Source organism: Mastigoproctus giganteus, chromosome 13 (genome assembly GCF_048544385.1).
Source record: "Mastigoproctus giganteus isolate SK-2022 chromosome 13, ASM4854438v1, whole genome shotgun sequence".
NCBI classification, from domain to species: domain Eukaryota; kingdom Metazoa; phylum Arthropoda; class Arachnida; order Uropygi; family Thelyphonidae; genus Mastigoproctus; species Mastigoproctus giganteus.
Window position 1 is genome coordinate 75,082,415 of NC_143587.1, and position 23,131 is coordinate 75,105,545.

The 23,131-nt window shown below is 38.9% G+C and overlaps 1 protein-coding gene across 1 annotated transcript; it reads right to left on the minus strand.

The window, feature by feature from the left end:
- Positions 1–5,677: 5,677 nt before the first annotated feature.
- Positions 5,678–9,281, minus strand: LOC150076175 (uncharacterized). The gene is made up of 2 exons (XM_090387276.1): positions 9,178–9,281; positions 5,678–5,923 (listed from the first exon to the last, which is right to left on the minus strand). Exons 1-2 carry the CDS (start codon positions 9,262–9,264, stop codon positions 5,678–5,680), a joined length of 333 nt encoding a protein of 110 aa, XP_090243402.1. The 5' UTR covers positions 9,265–9,281.
- Between the last annotated feature and the right edge of the window lie 13,850 nt (positions 9,282–23,131).

A 23,131-nucleotide genomic window follows, 5' to 3' on the forward strand; every position in this document is an offset into this window, starting at 1 on the left:
CCTCCTATCAACGCTGTTGGTCGTTATTGCGGGTAACATAATTTTACCTTTATGTATCCACTTTCCAGTGTGTTCGCCTTTGAAAGTTCTATATTTGACACCAACTTCACTCCTGGCTTTAGATTTAGGGATCAGGCCTAGAATTTTGGCAGTTCAGAAAGCCGTACGCAGATCACTGCTGTTCTTAATGTTAATTGTGAATCTCGCCCTGAATTCTGTCTCTACTACATTAAGCTCTAAATTGGCATTAAGACTACACATGTGATCGATCAATTTAGTCGAATTTTCGTAATCGGCGTCCAACATGAAAACTTCTGTGTTCCTGGTTAAAGTTGCAAACTCAGCCCAGCATTCGGAAATATTGTTCCAGGAATTAGGAACGTGGATTTCTGCCAACGCAACCTCCCACTTGTCATTGAGAGCTATAGCATCAGGCAAGACAACAGTGAAATTAGACTGTGTATTCTGGGGATGGCAATCCATGCTCGCGTTACGTGGTAGGGTTAAGAAGAACATCTTTAGCTGGAACCCAACAGTTGTAGGATGCTGGATATCCTAACCACTTAACACGTAATTGACACTCTCCTCCTACACATTGCACCTTAAGTACTTTTTCAATAAGATAGACGTCGGCAGGCGTCATGGAGAGTAACACGTTGTAGCTGTTGTTCATAGAGGGTGCCATCGATCGTTTCAAAGGCCCTGTCTTTGACTCTGTACACAACTGGTTGCCTTCGTTTCAATACTTGGGATACAGTGAACACCCCACGACTCCAACTACCCCAGAATCCTTGGCGGAAAAGATGAGAACCTGTGCTTAGAACGACACGATCTCCTAGTTTAAATTTAGGAATCTGTTCTTTGGGTTTTTTCAAGTACAATTTCCTGTAGACGTCTTCTTTATTATGCAACGTGACATCGGCTGGTGGCACCCCTATGGTTCGATGCTGTGTTCGATTATAAGTAGCTACAATGTCGGGAAGAATGCACACATATTTCTTAATTTCAGAATAAGTTATCCATTTAAATATTTTTTCTTTCAGAGTTCGGATGAAACGTTCAGCTATGGCTGCCTTTTTTCCAAACTAGTAGTATAGCAATTAATGTTAAGAGACTTAAATAATGCTCTTACATCTTTATTTGTAAATTCTTTGCCTTGATTGCTGTTAAGACTGAATGGCGTTTCTTCCTTGAAAATTGATTTGAATGCCTTTACCATTTGCTTTGAAGTTTTATTTCTAAGTGTTCTCACCCAGGCGTATCTTGAAAATGCATCTATACAAACGAGCAAGTACAGTTCTGTTCGGTTGGTCCATTCCCTTCTTTCCCGTCTTCTCCGAGACTCCTATAGTGAATTTATTACTCTTATTACCCCGTTGGTATTGGGTCAATTGGTTATTGCCCTATCTTGACTCTTAATTCTTCTATCTTCTGCTGAAGTCTTCTTTCCCAATAACATACTCCTCCATTATCTTTAGACAGATTGAAAACTTCTGCTAAGTCACACTAAAATATTTGGCATAGCCCTGGAACTATTATCTGATTTATAGGAAAATTAACTCTTTGAGGTTTGTGTCTCATATAAGCAGGCTGAGACACCAAGTACTCTTTCACGACATGCCTGGGTAGTTTTGTATGTTTTTGTAATGCATTAACACCACTGAAACTTCCCACGACACGAGGATCATTGTAATCTTCTAACATTTTTTTTTGTTCTTTTCCAGACGGAGATGCCTTACTTTCAGGACGCTCAGGAATTCTGGTGGCGTTTATAATGATTTTTCTCTGTGCCCTATGTGAGCTGCTGGTGCTACTGTTAGAAGAAGAGGGGTTGACAATCGACATTGAAGGCTTTGTTGTTGGGGAAAACAACACAATAACCCCCACATTGTAATTATACTAGAAAAAATAAATTAAAATTTTTCCCTTAATCAATAACCTTAAACTTTGGGAAGTTACTTTTAGAAATGTAAATGGCATTAAATTACAAAATATATAGAGTAAAATTCAAGTTGCAGATTGGACCAATAGATGTAGTCATCATTCACAGTGTCGGTAAATAAATTTACATATCAAAGCACTACAGAACATACAAAAATCTTTACTTTTTCTGGTTTTTTCAGAGGCAAATCTCTAAACATTGGGATACAAATATTATCAGCAATGGAAATAAAAACTTTACATTCTAGAAAAAGAAGGGAAAACATTGGAAAATAAATTTACAGAACAAAAGCAGTACAGAACACATAAAAATCTTTACTTTTCATACAAAGTGTGTCTCTAAACACGGGAGACAAATTCAGCTGGCAGAAAGGACCGATAGATGGCGCATTTTGATGATTAAATATATAAATATATATATTTAATCATCAAAACACATAAAATTTAATAAAATAAAAAATCATTAATTTCAGATTCTCACTGGCAAAATGGACTAACAATAACACCGTATTTATTTCCAGCAACATTGGAAATTAAATAAATAAAAACTTTTTTTTTTTCAGTTACATACAACCAGTAGAAATAAACAACGATCGGCACGGCCCTGTGATGGAGTGCCCACAATTCATTGCAGAATACAGGTTTCTTGACATCACGCACACACTTTTACCTATAACAGGCACGTTTACACATATTCTTATAGCTTAAAGGGTAGCTGTGGGGATAAACACCAGACCACTAGCAAGGACGACATGGGTAAACATTGACGACATTGAGCCTAGGTAAAAATAGAAAAAATATGCAGTGCCATCTAGGGAAAAAAATAAAAACAAAAAATACGCAATCCCATCTAGGGAACGAAATAAGATCAAAAATAAATGTTTTTTCCCCCTTGACTCAACAGCCAATCAGAACAGGCCCTAACAGCCAATCAGAGCACTCGTTCGTATCCTCCAACCAATCAATGCGCTCGTTCAAACACCAGTCTTATTTACTTAGGGTGGAAACCTATCCTTATCGTCCGCCCAGCGACTATTGGTTTACAATGTATTTCTTGACACTGAAACTGCATACATTTTTGCTATTTTCCAGTTGCTTGGTGACCGAATAATGAAACTTGCTATTCTTGATAATGAAAGTCTTGGTTGTGTGGTTTTCCCTTGATTAAGTTTAAAGCCCTTGATTAATCAAGGGAAACTTTAAATTGTGGCGGAACTGAAGAATTGCTACAAGGCATCTTATGAACATTAATACAAAATGCAGTACTCACTTAGTCTTGCAATGCCATTTGTGCTCTGAGATTATGGTTGGCATTGATATTCACTGCATTGAATAATTATAGCTACATAACATGTGAATTGCACTTTGCTGTATTAGGATTTGAATAAATTTGCCCTAGATGTTTGAAATGAATTTTTATTCATTTCAATTACAGTGTGGATTTTCTATTATTCGTTCTAAAATTTAGTTATTTGTGATTTATAAAAATAAGACTCCTTGGAACTAAAAGTTTCGTGTATTTATGGATAACAATAACATTTCGCTAGGTTGGGTTGTATAGCCTCATTTAGCCGCTAATATGGTATGTATTAGTTGTTTTCCTGTGAGAGTTCCGCGGTTTTTTATTCTTAAAAACAAGGAAGCCAATCATCGAATTCATGTTTTATTGACACAGAGTATTGATTTTTTATAGACTTTGATCATTGCGAAACCTTATTTTCATTAAAAATTCTAAACAACAAGAAAAGGTATTCCAGAGGTTGATGGAAATATTTCTTAATTTATGTTTTATATTGGGCTCTGGTCAGAAAACTCCAGAAGTACGTCACACCATTCACCCTGAAGCAATCGATTGTTTGTTATTGTTGATTTTCTATTTGCACCGAGAAAATAAGGAAAGGGGAAATAAGTCCCGAGGAAATAATACAGCCATTGTTTTGTCCTTTAATTGAGTGTATACTGATCGCAGTTCAAAATTACTTTTTGCTGGTTATGAGAAACCTTAGATCCAGAGAAGGAATACCCAGCAAACCTCGCTTAAAGCTAAAAAAACTCGGCCACTGTATGAAATAAACTCAAAAATTCTTCTTGTCTATATAGGACAAGAACCAAGACATTTTCCGCGCAGCATGGAAGGACAATGATTATAATCGTTGAGTAGTAGTAGTAGTAACCAAATCATCATTACGTACATGGATTTCAAATGGGTGTTTTCGCCATTAAAATCATAAGACCCTATGTTTTATGACACGTTAACATGTCAATATTGAAAGAACAGCCTTACTAAAAGATTATCTACACCATCAATTAAAACTATAAATGCAGTACGGCGGTGGCAATTGAAGGTGTAGGCCTAAAATTGTCAGGCCATTCTTGAAATTCTAGAAATCTATTCAAATGCAAAAAATTCGGCTAATTCGTGAAAAGAGTGGATATTTGAAAGCCTAATTCATTTAAAAATTTTAAATTATGATGGTGATTTCCATTCGAATTTGATTAGCTCATTTCTTCCAATCTTTCTGAAGAAATGTAAGTAAAATAGTTGAATATTAAGAACATTCTGCCAAATTTAATACGATAAGAAAAATACGTATTAATTACGTACATTGATTTTGGAAGCAAAATAACGTCTTTACTATCTTCTCTCTTGCAGATCCCACTTTTAAACCAAAAGAACAGTTTAGTTGTGAAAAGGAGTGCAGACCTAACTGTACGTAAGTAGTAATTATTCTAAAATGCCTTCTTAGTCTTGTTCATGCTTTTTGTCATATATAAATGATTGTAATAATTGATTGAAAAATCTTTCTTGCAGTTGAAAGTATAATGCCTTTAAATAAGGAAAACCTTCGCGGGCAGATGGAGCCAGAGGAGTATCTCTGAACGACATACAAAAAGCCGAGTATTATTGGTAAGTGTTTCCATGATTTCCTTTGGTCCAGAAAGGAAAATTGACCCTTTAATTTAAATCGTTTAAAATTAGTTTAAAAGAGTTATACGTTCATTCATGCTGAAGCAGGTTCACTGCACAAATCTGAGAGTTTTGGGCAGTGAACTCTCTTGAGTGAACTTATGCTTGGGCCCATCAAAATGGTAGTGTACTACACGCATTTGTGCTTTACACATCTTCAGTTAGTACACTATTGGAAATGGTCAAATTGCCAATAGTGTACTAACATTGATCAAAACCTTTCTTTGCTTGAAATATTGCTTCGCCAGCTATAGATTTCAGATTTGTTCGTTCTTCTTACCTATTCTGATTTAAGAGTTGCTACTCAAATTTTACGTGCCCTCTCTCTGTGCTCGCAATAATACTTTGCTGATCAGAAACTATCTTCTTTTTTACTGGCTTTTATCTGTATGATTTTGCAAATACGCGGCAATGTTGCCAAAGGTTGGCTGGAACCGCTTAACGCAATAAATAAAAACTGTAATAATATTAATAAATGTCAAAAGTTGTAAATAAATCAAGCTGTTGCTGCTCCTATAAAAAAAAATTGTCTATGCAAGCATAGCCACTATTATCTTGTTCTTACCACTCCCAGAAGGTAGCGATCCACATGTCCCAAAATTCACCAAACTGCCAACTTCGACCATCCTGAGAGGAAATTTATTTCAGTGGACAGCAGAACGGTAACCAGATGTTAATTTAATATTTCAAGAAATATAATTATATTACTGTAAAGTACATGGTTAATTAATTAAAAATGAACATTGCTAATTAAATTTTGGATTGCGCTTAAAATGTTTTCATCGATCGAGATTGCATGTCTGTAAGCATTTTCGTCAAACCAGGTTTTCCTGATTGACTTTTAATTCTTTCACTCCCTTTCTTCATCATCTCACTTATTTTGCTGCTGCTTTTCTTCATCGTTTCTCTTATTTTGTCCTGGTTTTTTTTCATCATATCACTTATTTTGTCGCTTCCCATAATTGGGTTTCTTCCTTGTAAAGGCACTTGAGCCTTAGACATCCTTTCCTGAACCTAGAAAGAAAAACCCTTTTGAAATCCAGATTAAAAATTTTAAAAATACTTAATATCTTTTCTTCTCAATAGTTAAATGAATGTATACTTATTACTTTCTTTTAAAATTGAATGACAGCCTATTTCGAATACTATAATTTTATAGTTAAGGATGTATAAATAAATAAATTTTCTGTTTATACTCCGGGACGACCAAAACGGTCAGAGGAGTTTACAAGATACACAGAATACAAGAAACAGCACCGTATTCAGCAGTCACGGGCTTGAACCCCGGTCACTCAAGGCCCGTGTACTTATGCATCCGCGCGCCTGATATAATTATTCAGAAGTCAGAGAATTCTAGTTGCAACGTTCCTGAAAGTAATATTGCAGCTTGAAAATTTTTCACGGATATACCCTAAAAAAAGGGAGGAAGAACCTGTACATCCTCCTTCACTTGATGTACATGGATGACATTAAACTCTATGCCACAACCGAGAATAAACTCCAACAGCTACTTCTGATCATCGTAGAGTTCAGCACTGATATCAGGATTCAATTTGTCCTAGACAAATGCAAGACTAATGGATTGCATAAGAGAAATATTGTTGGTCAAAACTATCAGCTGAAGATGGGTGAAGAGATTGAAGCCATAACATAGAAAGAGACTTACAAATATCATTTGGATGGTGCAGGCCAGGCTCAACAAGGAGATAATGGCCAACTTCACCGAGAAATACTATCAGAGACTGAGAAGTCTGCTAAAATCAGAGCTGAATGGCGGGTACATGTTCAGCCATAAATACCTACGCAATTCCAGCGCTCACATACTCTTTCGGGATCATAAGTTGGACCAACACTGAACTGGAGGAGATCATGAGATCGACCAGGATAATGATGGCCAAGATCCGCCAACACCACCCGAAGTCGGCCATCGAGAGACTGACTATATCCCCGGAAAGAAGAAGGGCAATTGGACAGACCACATATTGAACAACAGAAGAAGGCGATTAAGAATTTCAGGGATTACTTCCAGGAAAACAAGCGTTAATCTACCAACCATAAGGAACATAGGCAACCGGCACACACCGTTGGAACTGAACAAGGAAGCTTCACTCACGCAGATAGAAGAAATAAAGCCAGAAAGATGAGCGAAGAGACACTCCATTGCAGACACTACAATGACCTCCGTCAAGACTAGATAGATAAGGCGGCTTCTAACGCATGACTCACGAGCGGAAGCTCTTCTCCGACACTGAAGGAGTCATGCTCGTCATCCAAGACCAGGTAATGAACCCTAGGTCCTACAGGAAATATATCGCCAAGGAACGCCGACAGCTGACACGTGTCGATGATGCCACCTGGCCCCAGAAACAATCCAGCACATCGCCGCTAGATGTAGGATTATCACTCAGACGGAATACACTCATAGACACGACCAGGTCGAATCAGAAACTAGCGCAAAAATACCAGTTGATCAAAGAAAGTGCACTGTATCAAAAATAGGTACCCAAGGCCGTATTGGAACCCCCCGCTCAAAAAATGTACCTTGCGATAATGCGGAGAAGATAATTCTTCACAATAGACCAACAAATATTCCTCATTGACAAGAAGAAAATGGCAACCTACCTGATCGACATAGCGGTGCCCAACAACAGCAAAGAGTCTCTATAAGAACCTAGCGGCAATAGTCCTCGTTGAGAACCTTTACATGGAACGCTAGAGAGCCGCGATCCTGAACATCTGTAGGATAGTCAGACAGTTCTTCGACCAACAATAATAATAAGAATAGTAACCAGACAAAAACCAACTACCACATGCACTTGGTACCAGTACCCTTCACGGGGTGCAAAAAATCTAATAATGAAAAAAAATAATAATAATGTCATCCGAAATGCCCTGCATTTAAATTTGCAAATTTATCAACCAATTAGCGATTTATGTAAAACAATATGTAATTACTGTATTACGAACTATGAAAGGAAACTTGAGCAATTCGACAATATGTAATTAGCTACAGCCAAATATATTACATTTGGATGCTGCTCGTATAGCACACGATCAATGCAGTTGGAGGAATTTGTTGGTGACCTCAACAGCATCTCAGGGAGCTATGTGACTGGAAGAAGAAGAAATATCTTATACTCAACTAAAGAGAAAAGAAAAGTGAGACAACAGTGTAGTGATCTTAATGATACTACTGGGCGCAGAGTAATGCAATTTGTGACTGCTTAAAGCTTAAACGCACAGGTGAATTTTTTACGAAATATAAGGTCATGTTGAAAGGGTATCGCGATATAGAATAAAATGTCCTTGTGTCTGTCATTCTGCCCAGACATGACAGGAAGAATTTCATGATGAGGGTCTTGTGGATTAACTCTAAGCTTCAGCAATCTGAAAGTCTTATTGGGGGGGGGGGGATTGTTCTTAGCATGGCTGCCCTTGGTAGACAGAATTTATTTCGTGAGGATGGTATTCACTTAAACAGAGGAGGTGCAAGTGATATTGCTAGCGTTGAGGAGGAGCAATTAAATGTTAAGAGAAACTGCTAGCTCTGGAGAAGGTTAAGGAAGGCGGCATGATCCACTCAGGCCAGCTGAATGGGAAAAAAATGATACTTGCACAATCTCTGAGAGCTCTTGTGTGCTACCATGAGCTTTTGATCTGGTGAATCTGCGGTTTGCAATGACTTACAGTAAAGGGAATATGAAAACAGAAACATGTTACAATCCAAATGACTCTGAGGAATGTGACAAAAAAGCTCGTAAGTACGATGTAGCGCAATGGACCATATTGTTTAAGGCTGATCAGGAAACACCTCCTCCTGAATGGTCAGTAATAGAATATCAAAAAGAGTTCCCTCAGGAATTCTTTTTAAATCTGTGATCATTTTGGTTTCTGAGAACAGAGATAAAAGTTCACTGTAATGCAGTTAATCTGAAGTGTTCTTTAACGCTGCTAAATCTATCAGACATTTACCGATTACTAACAGCTAGTCTCCGGGGAATGTTCATAGTATTTTTCTCTTAGAAGATAGGCTAACCTACAACAGAATATTCGGATAATTTCAGCACAGAATGTATTAAGATTATTCCTCATACATTAATCTGTGAAGTATCTCCAGATGATTAAATAGCAAGGAGAATTTATTGTTTAAAAATAAATCGTCCGGTTAACTCTAAAAATAAACAGTTTAACTATTAAGGGAAATTTTAAATGAATACATATCATTTTCATTAAATCAATTTGTGAATATTGATTTCTAGAATACTTACTTTATCATATATCTTTTCTCCCTTACTGTAACCAAGCTTGACGAGTATTAAGAAAAACGTAACACAGAGAACGATTGCAGGACGCATCTTTAAGATGCTATTGTAAGGCTTCTGATGATAAGGAGAGTTAGTTTAAATAGTTCCTTCGATGATATTAATTTATCAAGTGACAGGTTTCCTTAAAGTGTGCTCTCTCTTTCAGCTGGCTAAATATTCAAAATTTGCGTAATAAAAGCGTAGCTGCAATCGCAGTATCACAGAATAAATGCTGTGAAACCAGCTTTCATAATATTTGTCTTTAATTGCTTACGAAATCTATTCTTTAAAAGATAAAAGAGTCTTTCTTTGTTGGGTGGATGCGAAGGAATGTACAGTCAACTATCGTGTGCCTTCCGAAGACAGCTGATTTAATAACGTCATCCCCTTTAAATGTTTTATATCAGGGTTCTTATCCAGAAAAACTGAAAGGCTTTCGGAATGAAATGACTTTATTTGCTTTATATTTTTCCAGAATTATATCAAGGTAGATTCAAAATTTTTCTAACTTTAGCATGTATTTAGTTAACTTTAATGATAAACTGTTTCGCGTGCACTACCTTTGAGATATACTCCTGTTGGTATCATAACACTGATATCGGATATACCATTGCTTTAGAAGCACATCGGATTGCCAACCGTTTCTAGTGGAGTCTATTTATCAAAATCCTTCATGAACTTAATTACACTACTGTATTTACAGAAACAATGCTGCCAAGTATTTAAATGACAAATTTAGTACAATATTTACATAAAATCATAAACTCACCGCATCTCTACTCTGAAGAGTCCATTGCAACTCATCAATTTGGTTGAGATGTGGTGAATGAGGAGGCCACCGCAGGAGGCTGAATTCACTCTCACGCTCCTCAAACCAGCTCTATACAATTCTGATCCTTGTGATATGGCGCATTATCCTGTTGGAAGAATTCATTCACAGACAGATACACTGCAGCTCTGAAGGGAGACACCCAGTCTGAAAACATTTCTGGATAACCAGAAAACACTCCTCCACAGCATTACATAATCACCACGAGACATGAGGAACTCTGCATGGTTTTTGGGATAGAAAGTTTTCTCAACATGATCGGTAATTGGCAGACGGAATTTATTTCGACGAAGGACTAGAATATTTTTCCATATTCTGGTTCTCCCATCACCACAAAACAACAGGAATTGTGATTTGTCCGAACAGGCAAGGTTTTTTGTTTTTACAATTCTTTACTGTTATTTTATTTATTTATTTTTTTTTTGCTGACGGAAGTGGAACTCAGTTCGTTCGTCTGCTGCTGTTCCTCATCCATGACAAGCAAGTACGACGACTTATGCGTTCTGAAATGCTTCTTTGGAAGTCAATGTTGTAGTCAGCTTCCATTAGCCTCTCCATCAACGAACTCTTTCTGACAGTGGATCGCCACTGGCTGAATGTTATTTGGTCATTGCATCAATCTTAATACAGCTCAGACACAGTCTTACATGGAAACGCTAACAGAGTTGCAGTTTCCGAGATGTTAATACTGGCGCGTTTGGCGCCTACTATATTCCCCACTTAAAGTCGCTAAAATATATCGTCTTGCCCATTCTCGCACTAAATTGCAAGCACACAGCATCCTGACGTTGTCATGATGCTGTGTTTCCTCCATCCAGCGGAGTTGGGGGAACCCCCTGGTGCCGTTAGACCCTAAATACACTTTACACATCTCACTTGATTCCGCTAGGCGGCGAACACTGTATTCTGGTGTCAGTCTGCGCGGTAGCACAGTGGTATTGTCACCGACCTCCCCACAGCGGGTGGAAAAGGCCTGGGTTCGAATCCCGTCGATGACGCGAGGACCTTTAATGGGCTTTTTTTCACACCGTGGCTGAGTTAGTCGGTCTCAGACATAGACAGCAAGGTTTTCCTCAGAAACTGGGGTTTTTTCGTCCAGCAAAACAGGCAAATCGACCAGAGAACACACGCGATTTACAGACACAAATACGGGTTTATGTAATCAATTACGGGTAACTCTAATAAATTAATTTAATGCATACTGGTGTCTATTACTTATTCCTGAGTTTTTGCCTTTTGTGAATTATTAAATATGCAAGTATTATCTTTTACTCGTTATCAGGCTGCCATAAAGTGAAGTTCTATTTGTCAATATTCATTACTTCAATGGATATATCTGCATAGATAAGTACTTTTTATATTTTATAAAGAAACGAACGTCAAGTGCAATAAAAGTCAAGTGTTTGTTCAGTTAGAAGATCATTGCTGGTTTTGGTCACTGATTAGATAAATTCATTGCTTTCCGGAAGTACTGGTCGCAACAAAACAGTGCCCTATTTCCTTGGCTAATCTAGAGCAAAAAAATTATTATTTTAGGGTTGCTCGTAATTGAATACGTTAACCCGTATTTGTGTCTGTAAATTGCATGTGTTCTATAGTCGATTTGCTTGTTTTGCTGGACGAAAAAACCCCAGTTTCTGGGGAGAAAAACCTTGCCGACTAATTCAGCCACGGAGTGAATAAAAGCCCATTAAAATTCCTCGTGTCATCGACGGGATTTGAACGCGGGACTTTCACTTGCTACCGCGCAGACTGCTAATCTAGAGTAGATAATCTAATTTCTAAAAATGTCACATTACAGAAGTCAATATAAGATGCTCTAAAATATTGTCAACAACACGGCGTATGATCCCCGCCAACGGCTAAAGAGGTCTAACGGCAGCGAACCATGCTCGATATAAGGGTGCCTATAAGATTCTGTGGAAACAAATCCCACCAGCGCAGACCTTAGCTCACCAAGTGACCGAGAAGTTGGCTGTCGGCGTGCAATGAGACGCCCAAAGGTGTCAAACACACGTTCGATCGGATTTAAGTCTGTGATCGTGCTGACCACGGCAGTCGTTGGATATCTTTAGTTCAAAGATATTCCTACACCACTTGAGCTCTGTGGCACAGTGACGTTGTTACATGAAAAGAAATCCCTCCTGTTTTGAAGTTTTATATTTACTTGGACTTCATTTCCTTAGGGTAGTATTAATCTATATTATTATCTCTTTCTTTTCTTTAAGTGATCCTGTGCTCTACTTGGTTAACTCCATTCTCTCTCTCTCGGTGTTTCCTGCGTCTTGGAGTAAATACGCCATCGCCCCACTACCAAAAGTTCAAGTGCCAAGTCAAAGTCAAGTCAAAGTATTTTATTATTTTTTTTGGCGGGCTCCAGGGTTTCCCCTATTCACCAGTTCAAGTGCCAAGCCAGCCGAAGCATTATAGACCGATATCCACTGCAACGACTCTTCTAAAGATATTGAAAAATGCTCTTCTACCACGCATAACACGCCGTCTTCTTCCACAACCACCAAAACAACTCCATTTATTCCGCTAGGGGGATGATTGTGTCCGGCTGTCTGTATGATATGCTCCGTAAACTTTTCTTGTTTTGTGTGTTTTTTATTTAAAGTATTAAGTTCCTATTAGTGCCACCACATAAGGATAGGCCCTTGGACTGCCAGGTGCAAGTACTGTATTATTTGAACGGACAACAGATAAGTATTAAATGAATTTCTGCATGTTCATTCCGCTACTCCATACAAGCGCTTTCAGCCATTATCTTGTAGTTCAACTTATACATGTGTCCAACAGACACTTGACCTTGACCAGGCATTAGAGTTTTGCCTAGCCGCTCTGTTCTTCCCTCCCTACTTAGTCCCCTGCTCCCTGTGGATTTCACTGCAGGGCAACTAAGGCGACCGGCTGGTCACAGTGCCTATTGCTTGCTAAACCACAACTGTGGTGATATTAAATTATCTAGTAAAACTACAGTAACTGAATTCAATATGACAAATACTACCTCCTGTCAAAATTCTAACGTCTGCACCATCTGTGGGACCAGCTCTGACCCCATTGTCCAATGTATTGAGTGCAAACAATTAATATGCAATGACTGTACACATTCTGACCTGAAAAAATTAAATAAAAGTCGGCGGAAATCATTCTGTTGTGATAGATGTCGACTCAGAAATTCTCAGAAAAGCCCTATAACTGTTGCAACGCCAAACAGCACGGAAACTGAGTCACTTTCCTCCTCTTCGGCTAACAAAGTTGAAATGCCGTACTCTAGTACATTTGAGACAAATATCATGCCAATAACTAGAAATACCGACTCTGAATCGTACATGGATGAAGCCTCTAATCCTTCTTTGTTGTCGCATCAAATCTCAGATGCATCAACTCAAACATCTGTGCTGTCAGAAGATCACAGCGCTAACTCCTTCCCTACGGAAACTCTGAATCCAACCTTTGGTATTCTGCAATCAACTGAATTCCAGGAACTACTCTTTAACACTATGCAGAAAATCCTCATTCAAACTCATCTAATCAGTGCACCTCATACTGCAAACTCTGAAATTCTCCTGGATTCTAATACACTCAATGAAGGAAACAGCGAGCTATACATGGAGATTTGTGGTATAAAAACAATATTAGCTAATCAACAGGCTGAAATTTCTGACATTAACGCCCAAATTAAAAATCTCACATCAGTTATGTCTTGCCACTTAAGGGAAGCTAGGAAGAATTCTGAACCTACTCTCGACACCAATGGGCTCAAAGTGAATACGAATTCTTCATTAACTGACGATGCCCTCAGTACTGAGACCAGATCTTCACCTTCCACCGGCCTCAATAGTTCTACTGCTGCAAATATTAACTTGCCCAAGCCTGCTAACATTCATGATTCAAGTCATTCAACTGAGCAATTTATTGCCAAACAGACTCTGTTAGATGATTCTTCTGATGTAAATAGAACCACTCCTCCCACCTACTCTCCTCTGCGGAACAGTTCTGTCTGTACTTCTATTTCACAAGCTCAGAGTCACCAAGCGGAATCCTCTTCAACATCAGTTAAGGCAACATATGCAAAAATAACTGCTGCCACATCTAATGAGGTCTGCAAACCTGTCTGTAGATCTGCCGCCACAGTGAGTAAACCTGTTTCTGATTGCCAGTCTCAAATATCGCACCAAAGATCAAAACAGAACAAACCGTCAGAAAATATTAAAGCATCTATATCTCAAGGTACTTTCTCCAAGCTTCCAGCCATAACTCATCAAACACAGAATGTAACTACTGCAGAAAAATCTCAGTTACTCAAACACAAGTATAATATCACAATTATTCCCACAAAAGACCGAATTTTTCTTTCTAGACTTGGACCCTCCACTAAATCTGATGATCTTATCAACCTAATTAAAGAAGAATATGGTTTCGGAGTAGATGTCCGTTCTCTGAAGACACGATGTCCCGCCTACTCATCTTTTATAATAACATGCCTTCCATCACAAACAGAAAAAGTGTTGAATCTAAGATCCCTTTTATCAGGGGCTCTAGTAAAACGCTTCACGGACAGACCATCAAGGGAGTCCAAAATCTCCTCTCCACCGGCATAGCAATCAGATACCCTGCTATCTACACATACTACGTTCTCCTCTCGTCATAGAATCCCCAGATCCCAACTGTTCAGTGTTTACCTTCAGAATTGCAGGAGTATAATTAGCAACCTAAACCACTTCAGAGCAATCCAAGGCTCACATATTTACGACATTTACCTGCTCACTGAAACCTGGCTCTCCATAAATATTGATGATCAGGAGATTATAGATGGACAATATACAATCCATAGAAAGGACAGAGGATCTCGTGGAGGCGGAGTAGCTATTATACATTCTAACCATATACTCTGTGAAACTGCATCAAATTTCACAAATATTGAATCAGTATACTGCCTTCTTCATCTTGGCAAGTTAAAGGTTTTAATAGTATTGCTTTATTTTCCACCTCCCTTAACTAATATAGACCTCCAGTACTTAGAAAGCTCGCTGGAATCAATCTTCCCACTAATTCAATCTGCCGACATAGCAATGGTTTTGGGTGACTTTAACTGTCAAATGGCCAATTTAGAATCTTCTTCTCCATCACTGCAGACTAGGGCTCTCTTTAATATGCTTCACAGCTATGGTCTGGAACAAATTTGCAACTTTCCAACCAGAGAAAATGCCTACCTCGACCTAATATTTTCCTCTACTCATATAGATGTTCACACCGACAACCCCATATTTCACTCGGATCATTCACCAATTACTTTTGACATCACAGTGACTTCTCATAACTTCAAATGCAGCTCCCGTACTCCTCGATTCAATTTCAGAAAGGCTGACTGGCCTCTGCTCAACCTAGCTCTAAGAAACGTAGACAAGCAGCTCGCTGACGCTATGGATGACATCGATGTGCTCACCAACAACCTGATTAACTGTGTCCATTCAGTTATATCTGACATTGTTCCTCAATCCCATCTTACCGCACGCTCTACCTACCCGCACTGGTATAATAGTGAACTAATACGTAAAATTAAATCCAAAGAATTCTACAGAAACAAATATAAGCAAACAGGTGACAGTCAATACTATGAAATATTCAGCCAACTCCGCAAAGAAGTGAAAACTCTCATATTAAACTCCTACAACATGTATACAGAGTCAGTTCAGGATAGTCTGCTTACTCACAGAGATATCAAACCATTCTGGAATTTCATGAAGCATAAGAACATAACCAGTAGAAAGTTACAACTCCGAAACGCAGATGGAATTCTCTTATCTGACGAATTCAGTATTGCTCAAGAGTTTGCCAAACACTTTTCTAGAATTCAAACAAATGATACATTGAGACCTGCCTCATTTCCTGACTTCACACCTGTTAAAGATGATATCCTCATTAATCTCTTTATCACTGATGAAGATTTAAACTCGGCATTAAAAAGCATGAAAAATGACTATACTAGAGGCCCAGATGACATTCCAGGCCTATTTTGGAAAAGGACTGTCACTACATTGAAACCCCTCATACTGCGGATCTTCAACCTGTCTCTCAGGCTGGGGAAGTATCCTAATCACTTTAAGCAGGTCAATATAGTTCCTATTTTCAAAAAAGGTGATAAAAATGACGTATGCGATTACAGACCCATAACCTTGCAAAACAGCCTGGCTAAACTCTTCGACACAGCAGTGCACAAACATCTCTTCGAATTCTTCAAGCCTTTTATCGATCAGAATCAACATGGTTTCTGCAGTGGCAAGTCAGTAGTCACAAATTTACTTCCTTTCTGGCAATACACCTCTGAAGCTCTTGATAACCACCTACAAGTTGATGCAGTCTACACAGACATATCTAAGGCATTTGATAAAGTCCCGCACGAACAACTTCTGGAAAAACTTAAGCTGTATGGCATCCGTGACCCTTTGCTCTCATGGCTACGCAGCTATATTACGCATCGTTCCTTGAGCGTTATCATCGATCAAGTGAACTCAGACTGTTTTATACCACTAAGCGGAGTACCACAAGGCTCTCCCTTAGGTCCTCTTCTCTTCATTGTTTTCGTAAATGATCTTCCTTCTTTCATCTACACCTCCAATGTTCAAGTTGCTCTCTATGCAGATGATCTTAAGATCTACTCAGCAGTGAAGGAGACTACCGATTCTCAACAACTTCAATGTGCTCTCAATAAATTCTCTCTGTGGCTATCTCTGAATGGCTTGTCTGCTAACCCCTCGAAGTGCAAAGTTATCTCTTTCTCATCTTGCAGATCTCCACAACTAATGAATACGGAGTATAGTATTAACTCTGTGATCATCGAAAGGTGTGACCAAGTTAACGACTTAGGGATTCTCTTTTCCAGCAGTGCTAAATTCGATGCCCATGTCCTTAAAATCACCAGCAAAGCATTCAAAACACTGGGATTCATCAAACGGAACACATACAAGTTCAAAAACTACAGATATGCGGTTATCCTTTATAAAACTATTGTACTGCCAATCCTTGAATTCAGTTCACCCATCTGGAATCCTCACACAAAGACTTTAACTAACAAAATTGAAGCAGTCCAAAAAAATTTTGTCCGTTACCTTACGTACCGCAATCCTCTATTCTATCACTCAGTGTATTATGAATCGCTGTGTGATTACTTTCATCTAAGGCCTCTGTGCACTAGAAGAGTTACTGCTGACATCGCCCTCCTAGCCAAAGTAATCACTGGAATTTATGAAGCATCTGATATCCTGAGTAAAATAAACTTCAATGCTCCCTGTAGACAAGTTAGGAACCTTACACCGTTTCGCCTTGACTCTGCCAACACGGACTTAATGAAGTTCAGTCCACTGAACAGAATCAGCAAATCAGCAAATGACTCTCGCATTGACTTCTTTGACAACTCCCAATCACTGATGAACTCCATCCACAAGTTTGCCTCTTCACTTAAACTGCAAAGTGACTAGCTCACATCTAATTATTGTAGCTTATTATTTGTTATATTATTTTTCTATTCTCTAACGGATTAATTATTACTTGTTTTACCGGTAACTTAACTTAATACAATCCTCTTTTGTACATATGCTTTATTGTTTGAATTTGTATCAATGTTTATCGTCCTGTAGGATTTCACATTATTGTTATTATGTTTATTGATCTGATCTCAGATACACTGTTAATGGTTACCTGTTGTGTATCTTTTTATTAATAAAATAAAATAAAATAAAATAAAATAAAAATAAAATTTATGTTCTCCCCAACAGATCAACTGTCTCCAACCTTCTGGCAATTCAAACGGAAATTCGAAATGAATTTGAGTCCAGGGCAGGAATGGCGGTTGTTTATGCCGATATCGAAGCTCCTTTTGATATCCTAAATATCACAGCCCTTCTAAATCTGCTAATCAATTTCTTCCGAATGAAAGGTGACGTTTTCGCTTTTCTGCATTCACTCCTCCGGAATAGAACAGTGCGCCTCACTCATCGCAACGCCTATATTGGAGAAATTCTGGGAGTGAAATTGAAAAATATGTAATTAATGATATTGAAATTTCACATGATTATTTAATGAAAAAACTTTCGAGTCTATAGGCGAGTAAGGCTCCTGGGCTTGATGGCATATACTCTAATTTTAAGGGAGGCGGCTAGTGAGTGCATTGAACCATTGAGGCAAATTATGAGAGCATCACTAGATTCAGGAGAGATTCCATTGGATTGGAAAAATGCCAATGTATATCCAAAAAAGGAGCTATCACCAAAAACTTCGTTCCCGACGTAACTGCACTACTCTCATCATCCACCAGAAAATGGTTTTCACCCTCACTGTTTACCTCCTACATACTAACTGGGCATGGTTCGCTTAACGCAAAACTCTACCAATTCAGACTTTCCAATACAGTCTCCTGTCGATGTGGGCTACCGGAAGACTCTTCTCACGTACTTTTTGAATGCTCCATTTACGATGATCTAAGATCGGCTCTTAAGGCAACAGTACCAAACTTGTGTCCCGGAGGTGAGAAGATACTCATTTCTGTCAACAATTTCCAGGCCCTTCAAACCTTCTGCAATGCTGCTTTTAATCGCAGGAAGGCTCTCAACCTCGATGTTAATTCAAGAAATGAAACTGAAAATGCATCATAAATCATAATACAACTGTGCGCTGCCTCGTCGTCCTGATGACGTCATATACAAAATTGTTGTGGCTTTCAAGACCACGCGAATGACCACAAGAATGACCACAAGAATTCAGAATTATATCTAGAACTTGTTCCTGCCGATCATGATTGAATGACATTACAACTTCTGTTTGACAATACACCTTTTCTCTTTGTGGACCACTTTGGGCAGCACTGCATACAGATGTGGGCAAGAAATGGACAAAGATTTAATTTTCTATTTTTTTTTTTTTTTATTATTATTATTTATTTTATTTTATTTATTATTTTTTTTTTTACTTTATGCTATTCTCATCCTTATTTCTTCGTCTTCTGCTGTCCTGTCTCCTGTGTGTGTGTGTGTGTGTGTGTGTGTGTGTGTGTGTGTGCGCGCGCGCTGTTGCCGGCTTGCTGGCGCGGGGTTCTTTTGAATGGCTCCAAACCCTCTTTGGACATTCAGTACGTGACTGTTGAGGTTGGCCATGGTTCTTGCGCAGTTGTGGCCTACCTCCCCGTGGTGTAGACGGACACTGGGCAGGCTTTCCAGGTGATCGCCTGCCTGGTGACAAAACGGCCAGAAACAACTAAACAACACAACAACACACACACTGCACGAACATAACGTTACACACATTTCTGGCCTGTTACAGTGCTCTGTAACCATCACAGTGTACGAAGACGGAGATGAACTTTCGTTCAGGTGCCGTCCTACATAAGATACTATACATGTCTACATGACTACATGTCAATGTATATCCAAAGATTCAGGAGAGATTCCGTTGGATTGAAAAAATGCCAATGTATATCCAATACATAAGGAGGTCTAGACGTACCAGAGGTCCCAACGTGTGCCAATTGAACACGCCCTAGACCATTACCAATCATCCACCTGCCTGAACAGTTTCTTGTTGACATAACGGGTGCATAGCTTCGTGCGGTTTCTGCCAGATACGTACCCTCCCGTCTGCTATAAATAACTGGAAACGGGACTCATCGGACCAGGAGACCCGTCTCCAATCATCCAAGGTCCAGTGTCGATGTTCTTTCTCCCAGTTGAGGCGTAGTGTCATGGTGTTAACAATGGAACTCTGGTGGGTTGGCGGCTCCCATAACCTATTGCGGCTAATGATCGCCTGATGGTCTTGATGGAAACGTTTCTAGTACCTCCCTCGTTGAAGTCAGTGGTGATTTGTGCCACTATCGCTCTCCGGTTGGCTGAAACAATGCGACACAGACGTCGACGGCCACTTTCATCCAATACTTTTCTCTGCCTACACCGCTGTCCACGATGAGATGTTATTCCGGAAATGGCTTATTCTCGATACACTCTTGATACTGTCCAACGGGGACAGTGCAATTTCTGTACCACCTGCGCGTTATGGTGACCCATGCGTCAGGCACCCACTATCATCCCTCTTTCAAAGTTGGTTAACTCATATCCATACTGACATCGAATTACCATCTACGTGAATGCAGTGTACCTATACACCTGCCAAGCGGTGGATTCGTCCACTAGCGAGAGGGGTGACAGCGTTGCGTTGCCGAGGAACCAGGTCTCCCATGAATACTGTCCTTTCAGTGTAATATGGTTACTATGTACGCAGTTTAGTACAATAAAGATTTCTTCCTTATTATTATTTATTTTATTTTTTAAGTTAAATTTAATTATTATTTTATTTATTTTTAAATTTAAAATTGTTATTTATCCTGTCACTTTAGGGACAGGATTTCGGTGGTATTTTTTTCCCTTTTTTCTGATATCAGTCCCTTTGGGGGAAAGATTTGCTGGTCTCCAGTTTACTAGAGACGGGATTATTCACCTGCTCGTACCCGAACTGGGCTACCTGGGTATTACAGTATTATTATTATAGGGTCTCCCGTAAATGATTGCATATACCGTTTGTGTGTTATGTCTGTAAATTGCGTGTGTTATCTGGTCGATTTGCCTGCTTTGCTGAACGAGAAACCCCAGTTTTCTGGTGGGGGAAACCTTGCTAACTACGCTTGAGACCGACTAATTCATCCACGGAGTGAAAAAAGTCCATTAAAGTTCTTCGCGTCATCGACGGGATTAGAACCCGGGCCTTTTCCACCCGGTGTGGGGAGGACGGTGACGATACCACTGTGCTACCGTGCAGACTCCTGGGTATTGGAACTGCTGGCATCTACGACTTGTGCTTTTTCCTATAGGTGTGGATATAATTCATTTAGGATGGTACATGTATAGTTGTCGCCCGCCTCAGTGTGGTGTGGCGTGGTGGACTGTCATTTCGTCAGTCCGAGGCCCATGCAATGGGAAAAGAGAAGGACCTAACGGAGTATTAATGGAGATTGATTTGTGACACTACGAAGGCGACAACCAATATCTCAGAACTGCAGGAGTTGCTGCCTGTTCAAGGGATGCCGTAGTGAAGGCGTGGCAGGAATGGTCCGAAGAAGGCACACACCCACTCCGTCGTCTTTCGAGGCTTTTGTTATCGAATTAAGAAACGGATTCCGGCAACTTGTTTAGGAATAGAGTTATAATTGCAGAATAGTCCAAAGTTTAGAAAATAAGACGAGGTGGGACAATTCTTCAGCTGGAGTAGTGACAAGATATTTCATTCCAAATGTGACATATATGTTAAATAAGGTGAATCAAATGTGGTTTTCTATGAGAATGGACACATCATTTTTGATAACTGGACATGGATCGTTAAATGAGAAGTTGTTTCAGATGGGATTAAGTGTTATGTCTGTGAGGCCTTAAGGAAAACTGGAAACAGGTGCTTTAAGAGTGTCTTTATTATACTTATTTCCGTTTGCAACTATGGTACAATGATATATTATAGTTTGCAACTACAGTACTGTACAATGTTATACAATCATATAACATTGCAGGATTTTGCTATTGTAACTATAAACATGTGGTTTTGAAACACTCAGTACCAAATCTGTTTTAAAACAGACTTTCTTTATTTTTGGGTATTGTTTTCACTAATGACTCTGAAGGTTTGTTATGTTGTCAGGTGAGCCATTTCTAGAAACTGATCACATTCCAATCATTAATAACACAGTTCGTTATACAACGGTCTCTTCGTGTTTGAAGCCACCGATTGGAATGCAATGGCTTCCAATTCGTTACTTAAATATGAAACCGAAGGCCTAATGAAGTTACTGTTAGCGATCGTAGTTACTTTCCACTGCTGTGAAGAGATATTGGATAAACAAGATTGGCTAAAAGTCCAACTACACTTATCTGGAGAAACTGGGAAGGAAGGTTAAAAAAATGCATCTCCTGTATTTTGCAATCAACGAGCAATGAAAATCATTCGAATTAAAACAAGGGTTGAACTGAAAAATCAATAAGTCAATTATGGACAAAAACGGCGACGCAGCCACTGCCGAGATCTCGACCATGATGTTTATGAAATGAGTTCAAATCCACTCTCGGTGAAGTCGAAGTGAGCCATGATTCATTAGAACCATTGCACAAAGCGCTAAGGATAGGCGCAGAGAAATGGGGCCTTGGATACACTGTGACGACTGACTGATGGATAAATATAAAATTACAGCTCATGTTCAATAGATGTAGATTTGCTGATGCCATGACGTTCTGAAGAGCAGTTGTTGACGAAACGACACTGATCAGCCATGAAAAGAATCCATAAATTTCGCTTTATCTGATGCAAGGTTTCCGATGCAAAAAGAGAAGACAGGTGACATTTATTTCTCCTTCAATGTTGAAGAAGAAATAAATGCCACCTGTCTTCTCTTTTTAAAATCATTCTTTTTAAAGAATGTCTTTAAACTACATCTTTTTGTTCGAATTCCGCTTCTACTGGAGAAATTTTACATTTCTTATTGTAGAGACCTTAGTTGGCCTCGGGCGACTTAATTTTTTTTCTGTACGATGTTAGTGGATTGTGATTTTAGCAGCTGTGCTAATCGCGAGGGCGCAGCATCAGAAGAGTTTACATTTTATTGTATAAGAGAGATAATTTCAGAAGGTGAGAGCTTGCGTTAGCAGAAATTTGTTTGTAATGAATTCAGCATCCTGTATTTATTCCTGAACAGTTAGCACAATAATCTAACCTCGCTAGATTATTGTGCTAACTGTTCTTGAATTAAATTAAGATCGTGTTTGTGTTCTATGGATCGCAATGACTTTGTTTGGAAAGTTCTGATTTTATTAAATTTCTAGATACATTTTGATGACATCAGAGTTATACGGAAGTGACAATAGGCTTTATTTCTTTTGGTGGATTTAATGGCTAAAGGACTAACTCGAGTTCAAGCAGTTTATTTTCTTCAAAAATATATTAAAGTCTACATTGCTATTGAACTTAGAATGACATATTTGTTGGGATTTTTTTTTTTTTTTTTTCATTTTGGTAGTAGTATTATTTTATTTTCTTAAGAGAGTCACTGGCTACCATCAT

Excerpts from the sequence above, each read along its gene's own strand:
- LOC150076175 (XM_090387276.1), bottom strand. The coding sequence starts at position 9,264 with ATGCGTCCTGCAATCGTTCTCTGTGTTACGTTTTTCTTAATACTCGTC. Across the intron at positions 5,924-9,177 it reads GAGAAAAGATATATGATAAA|GTTCAGGAAAGGATGTCTAA; the intron begins GTAAGTATTCTA and ends TTTTCTTTCTAG.